At 44.2% G+C, this 14,706-nt stretch overlaps 1 protein-coding gene across 1 annotated transcript in view; it reads right to left on the reverse strand.

Moving 5' to 3' along the window:
* Positions 1–11,662: 11,662 nt before the first annotated feature.
* Positions 11,663–14,706, reverse strand: part of tmem104 (transmembrane protein 104) — a 46,460-nt gene continuing 43,416 nt past the window's right edge. The window contains exon 10 of the mRNA XM_070923778.1: positions 11,663–12,601. Coding sequence (XP_070779879.1) covers positions 11,838–12,601 — 764 coding nt within the window. The 3' untranslated portion in view covers positions 11,663–11,837. The remainder of the gene's footprint in view (positions 12,602–14,706) is intronic.

A 14,706-nucleotide genomic window follows, 5' to 3' on the forward strand; every position in this document is an offset into this window, starting at 1 on the left:
GGCGCCGATTTCACCCCCGGAGGACAGACCCAGACCGGGACGAGAATTTTAACGAGGATGCTTCATGATGCTCTTAATGACGGGGACGGGGAGCCGGACTCGCGGACATGCAGCTCTTCGTGTGCATGCACATGTGCAGCAGAGGTCTGATGGTGTCATTTTATGGGTGATTAACAGAGATGAGTTCCCTCGTGTTAACAGTAATTATTAACTGACTAATTCAGGATTTATAGAAACACAGGGACTAATGTTGTTCCTGTCCACTATTAAACATCACTGACACTAAAATGTCTACCTGTTGAGCGTGTCCTCTGGACGGGGGATGACTCTCATACATTAATATTAATGACTCATCGCTCATAATGTAGAAAATAAAGTGGATTAAATGCACCTTCTAGCCATTTACTGCAGAAACAAACAGCGCGGCTCCCTCTTCGTTTCATTTTATAATGAAAAATAACTGATAATAATAAAATACAAAACCCACATGTTCTCACTGGCAGGTTATCAGGACAGGAGGAAGTCATTTGATAGTTTTGGAGCAGTCCCCATAACACTTTATTTCAATGCTGAAATGAATATTAATACTTTTAAAAAGATGATTTTGCATGTGACTTCGCAAAAGGAGACACGGTATTGGTTTACCAGCTGAACTAACAGTTTATTCAGACCCCCCAGAGTTAAAAACATGTTACTGTAGGTAGAAATCAGAAGACACAAAGACACAAAGACACGTTTCTCACCTCCTCACGCAACAAGCAGCGGTTTGCATGTGTGTCTGATGTGATTGGAGAGTCTGGCGTGCGACTCACATCACAGCATCTGCTGATGGATTAGGAGGCTTCAGACAGCTCTGAGGGGGGAAAGAGAGTCTTATCCCTCAGATCAGATTCACAGCCTGTCTGCTACCGACACAGATACAGGACTATCTTGGATTTAGACAAAGTGGCGCTCTGTGTGAGGAGGACGGACCAGAAACCGCCGTCTCTGTAGCTGAGAGGATAAGAGATGTTTGTAGGCGACAGAGACGTCTTTCTGGGGGGCAAATCTAGGTCTTGTCAAAGAAAGTCCTTTGGGGTCCGCAAGTCTCAAGTCCTCTTGAACAAAACGCCAATCCCGAGTCTCTGAGCGCTGACCTCTGTGATCCGAGTTGTCTTCACATGCAGCAGGTCCTGTTCGTACAGAGGACCAGTGATTGAGTACTGAAGGTGAGGAGTCTGTCTGTCACTGTCTTATTTATGTTTCATTCTTCATTCAAAAAGACTTGAATGTTTCTGCTTTCAAGTCTCAAGTTCACACATTTAAGGAGCGAAATCTCAAGTCAGTCGAGTCAAATGGAGACAACAGTTACTCCACCAGGTGCTGAGATTCTCGCCTTCACAGCTCACTTCCTGGTTCACTCGTAGCAGTCGTTGTTTCCCTTCCCCCAGGTCGTTTTGAAATGTGTTGAATGTTGAAATACCTCTGAGTTGATCGGAGGGTTATTCAGGTCACCTGTTGCTTCAGAGAGATGGGGAACTGCACACCTGTGTCATTCTGATTCTTCCTGGAGTTACTGCAGACCTCATTCTAGCAGCAGTGGTCGGCCAGGCACTCTGTCTGCAGGCCCGTTGAGATGTCTTTGCTGTATTTGTCTGATTGAGGACGATTTCAGGCCTTCTGGAACATTAAAAACCTTTCAACCAGGTCGCCTGCGATAGGCTTTATTTTGTTTATTTTCATTGAAACTCATTTCCTTTACACACATTTCCTTTCGGGAAAATGAAATGTGTGTAAAGGGGGTAAAGAATAAAAAGTAATCTTTAATCTCTAATCTCTAGGCATCACTTTCTGTTTGTGTTCATGTCTTCTGCGCTGCCACGTGGCTGGGAAAAGCAACATCCTGTCAGATATATAGACACAGATGAGATGTTCATACGCATTCAGACTGGATCAAACTTCACTTCCACAAAGGTGGTGTTACTGTATGTTTCTTATTGTCAACAAATCCAACCAAGTTACTTACTTTGTTAGCACACGAAGCCGCTGGCAGCAGAAAAACTCCTTTTTTTAAAAGGTTAGAAATTTCAAAAAAGAAGATCCTTGAGAAAACAGGATTCCTGTCACAAAGTGGGATGTGTCGCTGACTGTTTGCGTTCGTCTGGAGGACGACTCCCCCGACAACGTGACGGAGAGAGAAAATACCAGCAGCCGGTCCGATGACGGCGGCTCAATCTCTGAGTGTTTGCTCGTCCTGATCCTCTAACCGCTGAGGCTCCGGTGATTTCTGGGTACACAGAGAGACACCGTCGACATGGAGCTCTGCAAACAGTCGACGCTGAGGAGACTGAGAGGGCTTCCAGTGGGTTCCCCGTCCAATCCATGTGTTTATACTGGAGGTACCTGAACCAGCGGGACTCTGCTCTGTTTCCAGTATCTCACAGTAATGTTTGAGATTATCGGTAACAATTAGAAGACGACAAGTTGTTTGTGTTCTCTTGTTAAATTATTACAACATGTAGACTCTGTACAAGCACCAACCTCCAGGTCTGCACTCTTTCTAATGGCCAGCAGGGGGCAACGCCATTAAGTCCGATTGCATAGAAGTCAATGAGAAAATGACCCGACTTCTCACTTGATTTATGACCTCAGTAAACATTTTCCTGATGAGTTAATGGTCTCAGAATAAAATAAATAGACGATAAAGCTTTAGGGTCCGCTTTAGGGCGGGGCTACCTTGTGATTGACAAGTCGCTACCACGGCAAGTCAATCAGGGTAGCAGCGTTTGGCTGTTCCTTTTTTCTGGTAAGTACATTTACAGCCAGGTACAGGTAGGCGTGCATCGCGTCCTCGCGTTCTCAGATCTCCAGCTCCACCCTCTCGTCCAAATACGGTCACTTCTGGCTCCAAAAAAACCCCAAGATGGCGACGGCTAAAATGCCAAACTTGAGGCTTTTGAGTCACTTTGGTGCCGATGGTCAAATTCATGTTCCTCAGACGATGATTTGCAGTGTTTACGGTGACCCTTGACCTTCCCCACCATCCTTCATAATCTGACAAGCAGGATGCCAGAGAATGAGAATTCAGATTTTTGTTCAGTTTGCAGCTTGTGCGGCTAAAAGAGGTCAAAAAGTGACTTCACGCAGGTCGCAAGTGAAGAAACGTAAGGATGAAAAGTGTTTCCAAGAAAAACTACAGAAAGTTCCTCCTCCCTCTTTCTCCTTAATCGTTTTAGAGGTGTGGTGACTTATTATTGATTATTTATTGGCAGAGCACCCAGACAAAGTTCCTTCACTACATTTGTTTTTCCTTAATGATTGTTCACCTTTTAGTCCATTAAACGAACAAAACGGTCCATTTGAAACAGCTGCTTTAAAACAGAGTTCGACTTTGGGTAAGTTCACTTTCTTTTTGACTTCCAAAGAAGTGGAGATGATTGATTTGTTTTCTCGTTCTTCTTGTTTGTTGTCTGATTCGTTCCTCAGTGGACCAGATTTTAGCAAAGAAACGAAAGAGAAACGAAAGAGATGATGATCTACAGTCAAGCTTTTGACGGCATCATGATGATTAGAAACAAAAAATACAAAACTACTATTAGAAAAATACTATTAGAACTTTTATATTTCCCTGCTGGTTTCCCTTTTCAGTAAAGCCCTTCACTTTTGACTAAATTAGTATCATAAAGTCTAAATATTTGCCTTTGAAAACACAACGTATCGCCCCAGCCGTCGGGTTGAAGAGCACATCTACATGCAGGAGATCACCTCCCGGGCTGGAGCTCCACCTCACAGCAGCCAGCGTTATGAATGACAGAGAGCCGCGAGGCTTCGCTGTACGTTGTGTGTCGTGGACCGAGTCTGTTAACCAGACAGGTGTCAGAGAGTAAAAGGTTCCTCAGTGAGGCGTCCAGCCGGCGGCTGACGGCCCGCTGACCCAGCATCTGTAATAAAGACGCAGCCTGTCAGAGAGCCGCGCAGTGACAACATCTAGTTTTCCTTTTCTATCTGAATCACCTGTTTATTCTCACACTGATTGCAACAGAAGCTGTGTACGTTTCTCTGAAGGCTTCCCAACATTTTATTGTTGGACAATTGTTGTGCTCATTTAGCATCTGAGCTCAAATGACTCCTAAAGGTCCAGAGACATAATACTGAGTGGATTAGGATTAGACCAATATGGGGTTTTTTTAGGAGCTGATACTGATGCTAAAGTGAAAGTATTTACCATTAACATGCCTCCCCATCCGACGGCAATCCTGCCAAAAAGTAGAGGGATGCAGGGATTAGTGTTTCCCTCAGGATGGAAAAACCTCTAAAGCAGCATTTAGATCATCATGTGACACTGAAACGCTTTTCTTTTTAGGCGGATGGGTGTTTAGAAAAATAAATAAGTACTAATAAATGAGTGATTCAAATATAAACTACATGATAAAATCATAAAAAAGGTAAGATGGGAAGTGGAGTGATGAGCGGCAGCTGCGTTGTTCGGCCGGAGACGGACGCGTACGCCTCCTGAATGTAAACAACATGTTAGCGGCTGCTTGTGCTCGTCTGCACGTTAACGCTTATAAATCATGCGCTGACACTCTCACCAGACACAACGCTGGCAGAATATTCAACTCCAGCTTCTGTCAATACATCAGAGAGGAGGAGGAGAGGATAACGGAGGAGGTGAGAGATGGTGGAAACTGTTTCCAAGGTCAAAACAAAAAGAATGCACAGTGTTTTGTTTTTTTTCACACTGATCATGTTACTCCATGATTCAATTACAGCCCACAATCCCCAGGAAGTACGTCCATACTGGATGTCTTTTATGTAGAGAGGAGGAGAGTGTGGAGGTCGGGGGGAGGTGGACGGACATGTCGAACCTTCACCAGGACACTAGTTTGCATCCTGTCACACACCAACACCTGAACTTCTATCTACTTCTGTTCTACAGAGTCTGAGTCTGAATGAGAACGGAAAATGAATATAAACAGAAGAAAGGAATCAGTGTCAACACAGACGCACTCCAAAGGACGAGGAGGGAGCAAATATGTTGTATGACAGACTCTTTTATGCAGAGTCGTGGGATATCTACGCCTCACTAATCTAGGTTTACAGCAGGTTACGTCTTCAGAGGTAACTACAAACCCTTTTTCACAACACGAGCTGCACGTTATGCCCACTGAACCGGCCTCACATGAGAAGGGATGCAACTAATTTCAATCTTAATGGCTTTTTCAATGAATCAATTAGCTGTTTAGACTATTAAATGTAACAGCAATTGTCACCACAGTTTCCTGGAACCCAAAGTGACGTCTTCAAAATGCTTGTTTTTGTCCGAGAACAGTGACTGAATCAAAATAAAGACACGAAAGTCAATTTAAAAAAAAACATGATTATATTAATGAAAGTGTGTTGGTGCAGGTGGCACAATAATTAATTATTAATCTACGTTGAAATTCGCTGGAATATCCCCACCACAGAAGACACGGGTGAACCAGAAACTATGACTTCTTTTCCGTTGTTGTCTCGCTCTGTTTTGGCGGTAACGGCTGTCGGAGTTCGTCTCCTGTCAACGGGGACAGATGACCACCTCTTGTCCTGCATGACGATCAGGCGGTCAGAGCAGCTCAGTCAGGGCTTGGCCACCATCCCTAAAATACTGTGACCCTAATCTCTGCCCAAGACTTCTACTAAGCCCTGTTTGTGCTAATGAACCTCACAGCGGCGAGGCATGAGGGAGGGAAAAAAGAGGTCATTAAAAAAAAAAAAAAAAAAAAAAGGGGAAGCATCTGTCTGGAATTAAAAGAAAGCCATCTGTCAGTACAAGATGAGACTACACCTGGCTGGTAATGACTTCCAAATGTGCTAAAAACCTCAGGCAGGGAAATATTAAATGTGAATGATGTTGGGAACGAACAAAGGGAGCTGGCAGATGAGGAAGATTACTACTTTTAATGCCTCTTTTCGCTCTCGCTCCTTCTTGCGGGTACTTAGTAATAGTGCCAGTAAACAAGCCCCTGGCATTGCTTTAATGCATTCTCGTCTTATCTTGTAGCCGCTATGTTTACTGCCACTGCCTGAAATGACTCCCATTAGTGAGGCAGCGCCAAGGTGAACACAACCTTTCAGCCATGATGGTCGTACGGCAGACAGGAAACATGCGACCTGCTAACGAGCGGCCTGTAACGGGACTCCGTGTCCGGTTTCCGTCTGTGGCTCGGATCTGCAGCGGCCTCGGTGTCCTGCTGCTGCCGACACTTAATAAGGCCAGTTGATAGAGTCATAATAGCCTCCACCGCCGGGCTCACCTGTGGGGGCGAGCAGGTCTCACAGCAGCACCTGAAGCAGCCAGAGTAAATAAATGGAGTAATAAAGCTGTGGACCAGAATGGACCGGACTGCAGATGGTACAGTGTGTGTTACTGTCTCCTCTCAAGGACAAACTTGGGAGTTCTCTGACCACCCAACCGGCTCTACAGACTCTCAGAGTCGCAGAGGGGCGACAGCCAGAATTAAACTTTCTGTCTTTTCAGTGGGAAAATGGGGCAGCAGCAGCGAATTGGCAGCAATTTCGAAAAACAGCAAAGAAAGAAAATGATGGTCTCTGGATCAACGGTGGTGTGACACGGCGGGACGAGCTGGAATATTACGTGCAAAGCCAGTAACAAGTTGATCTGATGGCGTCCATCAGCCTCCAAACAAACGCCTCACATTCCCTTCCAGGACGAAGGGAAGGTCTGTCACACGCCTCTCCTGTAGAGAGTTAAATAAACTGCATGCTGCCCTTCACCTGGTCAGTCCGCTCGGTCATCTTCAGGTTTACGGACCTATTTAAAGGCACTTTTCAAATCAAACTGTTTTTATCTTAGAAATCATCAAATATAAACATAGTAACTGTAACACCTTTTGAAGAAACACAGTTTAAGTAGAAATGTGAAAAGTATGAGGTATAAATCACAGCGTGACTGCAGAACACGTGAAGACAAACCACATGAAATATTTATAAAGAAAACGTGAAATGCATCAAATATATGGAGATGTGTAACAACTGTACAAACTCTCATCAACATCAGCTCATTAATGAGAGCGCAGAGTTTAATTCTGCAGATAATCTGATCCAGGTTGCTGCCTCAGTGAAGAACAGAGCGCGTCTTCCTGATTGCATTTTTTGATATGTTTTCATAGACGCTGATGAAGCGAAGAGTTTAAAAAAAAAAAAAAAAAAAAAAAGAAATCAAATTTCACCCGAGGAGATCAAATATCTGCAAACAAACAGCAGCCAGCACCTGCTCTCTCTGTATAAACCACGCAGCAATTAAACACACTGTGAATTAATTAAGCCGTGCCAAGTTTGCATTTCCAATTATAGCTCAGCCCCCAAACATGCGGACACGCCCGCCATACGTGGAAGGGCAGAGGGTAAATTCAATTACACCGGAGCAGCCCTGCTGGGATTGAAATTCAGAGGGGGAGGTTTGGTTTGATAATAAAAACAGGGATCTCGTACGTCAATAAAAAAACTACTGAGGTGCTTCAGGGAAGATGGAGGTGAACGGATGCCAATTACCTGGAGAGCAGATACAAACACTGCCAACGGAGTGTGGGAGTACTGACTGACGACGAGGATGCGATATGACTCGAGTAACAGCAAAGCCGCTCTGATTCATGCATCCAGCTCTCAGCAGAGACTCTCGCGGTTTTACTGGCACCAGAACTGGATTTGTTTCTCTGGAAACGGGCCAGAGCCGGACGCGTCACTTAGACGTTAAAGAATTTCATATCGCTCCGTTTGTCGTCCTGCTGTAATTACAGAACTTGGACGTTCAACAAGGACTCTTTGCCACATTTAATTAGATTTATTGAATCTTAAAGGAAGATTAGTTTTTTTTTTTGCAACCTGGGTCACATGTTTGTAGTTTTTGCCATCGAGCCAGCTGGTTATGAAGCTGTTATTTATGTTGAAGCATCAGTCACTTGTTACAGCTCCTCAGCCGAAGAGGTCAAAGGTTTCAGTCCTGTTTGTCTGCTAAGTTCTCAAAAACTAGTAAACAAACTTTCATGAAATGTGGAAAGTGAAACCACAGACCAGGAACCAGCAAACAGGGTTTGACGGTTCCAAGGTTTCCTAGTCTGCCTCTGCGTGGATCTCCCGGTTTCAGGCTTTCCACCAGCCATCCGGTTCATCCTAAAAATGTTGGATGGGGTCGAGGTCGGGGCTCTTCTTTATGCATTTCTTCATGGAGCGGGGGTGTCGCCAAACAAACTGAAAGAGCCCTGTGGTCTAAAATATCACTGAGTTGCCCTCACTGGAAGTAAGGGGTCTAGTCCAAACCAGGAATGTGACAGGGGTGTCCACATACCTTTGGCCTTATAGTATGAAGTATGAATTCTGACAGCAGGTAACTAAAATGTCTGAGGCGTCCGGTTTAAATGATCGACACGAGGGCAAAAACTACAAAAGAAGACCCACTTTGTAAGAAAAGCCAATGTCTCTTTAAGTAACTGAGGTTGATGATGTTCAGATGAACATAAAGCCTTTATTTTTATTTGTGAATCATAAAAAATAAACATCCATTAAAGCAGTTAAACATCCATATCAATGATCGAATCACAGGCCAAATTACTGTAAACAAACACCAGAAACATGGAAATAACAGATTCTCAGAAACACAGGAAACTCGGGGGCAAACTATGGAAGGAAAAGAAATGAAAGAGAAGAATTATAAAGTATGTTGGGGGGGGGGGGGGGGGGCACACTGATTGTCAGTTAAGTGATATGGATTACATGCAGATGTTGTCTTTTCAAAAGATGAGAAAAACAGCAGTCGACAAGTTTAGGGCCAAAAAATGAGCCCATGAAAAAGGCACATTTCACAACTCTGAAGAAGAGTCATCTCTAATCACACACACACACACACACACACACACACACACACACACACACACACACAGTCATATGTTTGTCTCCAGATTTAACTATAAACATTAAAATTACGTAATAATAATAATAATAATAATGATGTTTTATGTGTCTCTGCATGCAGGGACTCTTACAGACCCCCCCCGTCAGACAGACAGAAGCTCCACCCGTCGGTCCAGCTAAACACTCGGATGCAGTTTGGTGAAGACAATAAAGCTGAAGCACCTCTATAACCTTCCACAGCTACAGCAACACTACAGTACCTTAAAAACACTTGAGTCTCAGCTCATTACCTGTCTGTTTAAACTGCGTTAGCCTCTCTAACCGCTCCACGACCCACTGAACGACCGCCATAACGCTGGGTTTGCATGTTAATCGACTGCAGTGTGGATGACTGTGTCGGTCCCTTTAAACACAATGAGCGTACCCTAAAGCATCACTTTAGCCATTTAAAGGGACACTCAATAAATATTGACCGTGTTTGACCTGAGGGACAGCTGGAGCGTGACCCCTACCAGGGACTACAGTACAAGTCTGGATATCTCAGCTGCTTCAGTTTCTAAATCTCTCGAGTATCATTTTTTTATTGTCAGTTTGAGGAGTCCAAGTTCCCTCGATGAGAAAATCAAAGGCATCTTGACGTAAACAGTTTTTGGTTGTGATTATTGATGCTTTCAGAAGATACATATACAGTGTTGCTGAATAGTTGGTGTCAACAGTCAAATAAGCTCAGAGAGGCTGTCACTTCACCATAAAACACCCTTTAAGAGACGGAAAAGAACATTTATCACTATATCACAACATCTAAATAACCAAAACTCCAGAGGACATCTAGTTTCAGTGATACTGTGTGAGGATATAAGAACATGACAGACAAGGTGGAGCGGCGTTTCTTCCACTGAGTCATTTTCTACATCCAGACACGCGACTGTGTTACTGGGCTCACACCATCCACATTTACCAATTTAGATCCACGTCCAGACACACTTTAAAAGTCTGTTTTTAGCGAGGTTAACCAGTATAAGTTGACTGGTAACGCAACGTAAAGCAGACTACTGTTGCTATGGTTACCTGCTGTTTAATATACATTGAGTTTAGGAGCCGTAGCTGTGCCTGAAATTGCCCGTCAATCACCCTTTCACCACTTCCACCATCACGATACTTCAAAGTACATTTTTTTTTCCCTCCATGGTGGAGATTTCTGACGGCATAAAAACGTTACACATACAATTTGGAGACTCAAATAAAATCTGAAGCACCAGGTAGCAAACAGGAAGTGATACTGGACACAGCATTTGATTGACTGTTGACTGACAGACGTTTGTATTGTATGAATCAATCAGCTCTCCTTCACTGCTGAAGTCCAACAGCATCCATCAGCAACACTAAAGCCTAAAGGCTCATTTCACCCCATTTACATAAGAACAAACAAAAGAACCTCGAGTGGTCTACTCGGTTTTATTTGTCCAGGTTTTGAGATTTCTGTCTCCTCTACTGTTGTTACTCTGGATAATCCACAGACCCGAAATGAATAGTTTTCAGAGGAACTACTTTCTACCAAAGAAAAAGTCCCAAAGACAGCGGTCCACAGTGATTATTATAACAGGATTATCCAGAGGAACATGGACACTGATCCCACTGAGACATTTTTGGACTTAGGATGAACCAACCCTTAAAGGAGTATTTCACTGACAATAATGAATTATGAAAATCAGAAAGAGAAAGATTAAGAAGATTAAGGTGTCAGGGCAATAAAGAAGTCCATCAACGTAGGCACAACTCAGAGAGGAAGCTGCCAAGTGTCAGTGAATCAGCGTTACTAAGCTACAGTACAGTGGGTAGTGTATGAAGCTCTAAAGTCACATTCGGCCACCGATGCCTTCCCCGTATCCAGAGCCGAAGCACTGTAGATCACTATTATCCTGTCAGGCGTTGGGCTGTGTGATAGATACAGGGGAATGAGGTTGACAGAGTCGTGAATGGGTGCTGAGCAGTAAAAGACGGGAGACATGCCCTGTGTGTGAACTACAGGCGCGAGTGCTGTGATAAACAGAGACGGAGCTCTTCCTGGAGGCCTATCTGTCAGTGGATCTGTCACGGACGGAGCTTCATTGTTCACAAGGGGACGAGGAGATCGGAGGCAGCCGCCGCTGAGGAATGGATACACATCAGCCAGGGAAGACGGATCATCCCTGATTCGTTCCTTTTTCTTCTTCTGTTGGCTTCTGATCCAATTTCATTATTAAGCTGTGTAGATGCCAAGCAGCTTCGCAGCAGAACACGAATCTGGATGTGACGGACTCTTTTTCTTGTCGCTGCTCGGCTCTTTGAATCACTTTCATATATTTTCTTTATTGGAACATTTGGCCCTGAAGGTCCAGTGGATCCCTCGGTCCAACCTTTTCCATAGTTCGGATTGAATGAGGAATACTAAAATAAAGAACTGCAGGATGGACAACCCACAGCACTCTTAAGGCGTCAGTCTACTTCAAACGAACCCCCGAACCTTTCCAATTGAGGGTTGCGCCCCTCAATTTTTCTAACTTTCCGAAACCGGCTTTATACAGTTTGCACATGTTCATATGACACTTCTTATGAACTAGTTCGTTTGAAGCATACTGAACCCTTAAGTGTATTTTTTTAAAAGTTGTGAATGTGCAAAACCTCACACTTCGAAGTGTTTGTTGACAATTTAAATAAACGATCCTTTTTTAATTCCCTTTCATTGTTGTCATGCACTGTTCCCGCTTTTGATAAAACAAAAAAAGCACTAGACATTTGGTCCCTTTTTAACAAATTTGATAAATTACTCTTAATCACATTTAATATATGCAACAAAAGTCCCATAAAAAGGCACACTGTCCAACCAGCAGCAAGTAAGGCCTCATGTACAGGAACAAAGACACTGGCCAAACAGATAGCTTTTAGAAAGTTCTTGGAGGAGTGAGTTCTCATTTCTTGGTGTCAGTCAGGATGATGTTGGCTGTGACAAATATGAGGCAGGAGGCGGCCCACAACCAAACAAACCACACCCAAAAGGCATGGCGGAAGGGAGACCGGTGCTTGTTGATGGCATCCCTGCCCATCACGGGCTCCAGATGGCGTCTGGCGTAATACACAAGAGAGGCTGGGACAATGTACTGGATTCCTGTGCCAGCATAGGATCCTGTAATGCCCACCAGGGACTCCAAGTTGTGGGTGCAGAAGGCCACCACGATAGGGGGCACCAGGGTAATGAGGGGAAACACGACCCGGTCCACCACCCATGGGTAGGTGCCGCCGTCCCGGTGGAATAGGGTCTTCCAGTTGTTGCGAAGTGTGACGGCAATGATGGGGAAGTTGGTGCTGATGGTGAAAACTGGGAAGAGGCCCAGGAAGTAGCGCAGGAATGGAATATCCAACACGTTGCAGTTGTCCGTGAAGTTCAGGGTGTACATGTCGTGCAGCAACGAGCTGTCGAAGCAGAAGATGGCGGTAAACGAGAGGAGGACATAGAAGCCCAGGATCAGGGTGTAGTCGGCAAACACCAGGGTGCCGACACGTTTCTTGTCAGAGATTGGCGTCACCAGGGAGGGCAGGGAGTGTTGGCACATGAAGGAGTAGACGCACACCCCAAACAGGTTGGGCACCCCAGAGAAGGAGGCCACTGGTGGGTGGCCCTCGCCGGTGCCTTTACCAATGCGGATGAGAGCCAAGATGATCATCATGGTGAACGCTGTAAAGAGATGACAGAGGAGACGGAATTAAGAACAAACCGTGACAGTAAACCACCCACAGAGATGACAACAGGACATAAACCTTCTTTGCATCTAGCTAAGTTGAGATGAGGAGTCGGTACAACATAGAGCCTCCTACAGAGAGGTGCATGGAGACTACGCAGAAGGATGAAGGATGACCCCAAGCAGAGTGTAGCTACATAATGGGGCTTGTGTCTATTCATTCCTCATCAATATCTAAAAAAGGGGGTCAGTATTAGATCGGTAATCCATATCAATTTCAATGTATTTTTTGCCAGTTGCCCTGGTTCTAGCCTAAGGACTGTGTGGAGGAAGTTGCCGGCCCCTTCTTATCTTTTCACTGGTCAATGAGGAGTGTGAATGTTAAACTCTGTAACATGCGTTTGGGTTTCTACCATCTCCCCTTCATGTTTTGCTGCTTTCCCTGAACTGCGTTCTTGTCCAGTGCCAAACTCTACCCTTCATGCATGCCAACAAGGCAGAGCTTAGCTGCAGTATAACAACGAGGGGTTGATGGGCAGGGATATTGCAGCAGTCCTGGGTCAGCTTGGGGCCAAACACTGAAATTATCCTTTTATTTTTGCCCCTCCTTAATCCCCTTCTTCCATCCATTCCAAAATGTCCTCTTCATTATTCTGCCTCTGTAAAAAGAAATAAATTCACCCTTGAAGGACATCTTTTATTAATCGAGAAGAGATCAGTGTTGACAGAGTGGAATTGTTTAGGTTGCAGTGGCCTTGTACAGATTATACTGTAGTTTATAAACCCCTCATCCTGCAGCAATTTATTGTTTAGCATTTTGAAACACTAACATACATAATGTAAAAGTTGGGCAACTGAAGAGAACGAACATGTTATGAGCATTTCTTCCCGTTTCTTATCACTCCTTCATACATCATCTGCCACTGTCCAAACGACCTTTAACAAATGTTTTGTATTGTAAATCTCCCTTTTCTACCAGTGAGGGGGATTTCCAACAAAACTGAAACTGGTAGCACCAAATGTACAGCTGGTTGTTTTTGTTTTCGATAAATCTCTGCTGAACTTCCAGAAGACGCAGGACTCGCCCGACTCCAACTACTTGATTTAAATCCAGGTTAAAAGATCTTGTGTGTCTGCATTTGACTGAATTTTTAGCATTCATTATGACCCACCTTGAACTCACATCCTGAACTTCTTTATATTTGTTATGTATTCTTTTTTATTTCTTTGATTTTCACCACGTTTTGGTATGATTTCCCCCCAGGGGTCAATAAAGTATTTCTGATTCTGATTTTTCTTTCTTGTAAAATGGTTTCTATCCTTTTGATTAGTGTTTTAGATTGCATTTATATATTTCTTTATGCATTGTTGATTGCCTTTGTGTGTGAAATGTGCTATATAATAAAATTTGCCATCCCTTATTTACACTAAAGTTCATTGTGGCATCAATTCAGATGTTAAAACACTCCATCTACTGCTTTAAAAAAGGGAAGGTAACACAAGTGAATTAAGTTTCTTTCTCCCAGCGTGGAACTGCCTTCCAGCTGTTTGTCCCAGAAACATCAGGCGTAAAAAACCAACTAGGGAACATTTCATGGCCCGGCATAAAGTCATTGGAGCCAGGTGAAGATAGAGAAGCCTCGCTATGTGCCTCCACTTCCTGCTGCTCACATCGCATCTCCAATTGATTTCTAGAGGTGCCTCTTTGGCAACCAGCATGAGCGTGTCTAAAGGAGACCTCTGAGCGTGGCATGCAGTCCGGTTACATGCTGACAGTCATGTGGCCCAGTGAGCCACCTCACCTCCACACACACTCAATCAGCCCGTGACACCAGGAGTTAGTCATAGCCCTGCGGTGGCCAGCAGCCAGCACTTCAACTTTAATCCTTGAGCTGTCCTTTAAACACAGAGTGACATTTAGGACTCGGACCATAATTTGCCACATATATGCAGAAAATGACTCTATACCAAACACTTCCATGCACTCTGGGAGACTGGGTGTGTATGAAAGAGAGAGATCCCTGCTGTCTTTGATGGAAATATTTATATTTATATAAGGGCAAGTAGAGCAGGTCCTCGAATAGTGTTGTTTCTGTTTCCA

Source organism: Enoplosus armatus, chromosome 17, assembly GCF_043641665.1.
Source record: "Enoplosus armatus isolate fEnoArm2 chromosome 17, fEnoArm2.hap1, whole genome shotgun sequence".
In the NCBI taxonomy this organism is placed as follows: Eukaryota; Metazoa; Chordata; class Actinopteri; order Centrarchiformes; family Enoplosidae; genus Enoplosus; species Enoplosus armatus.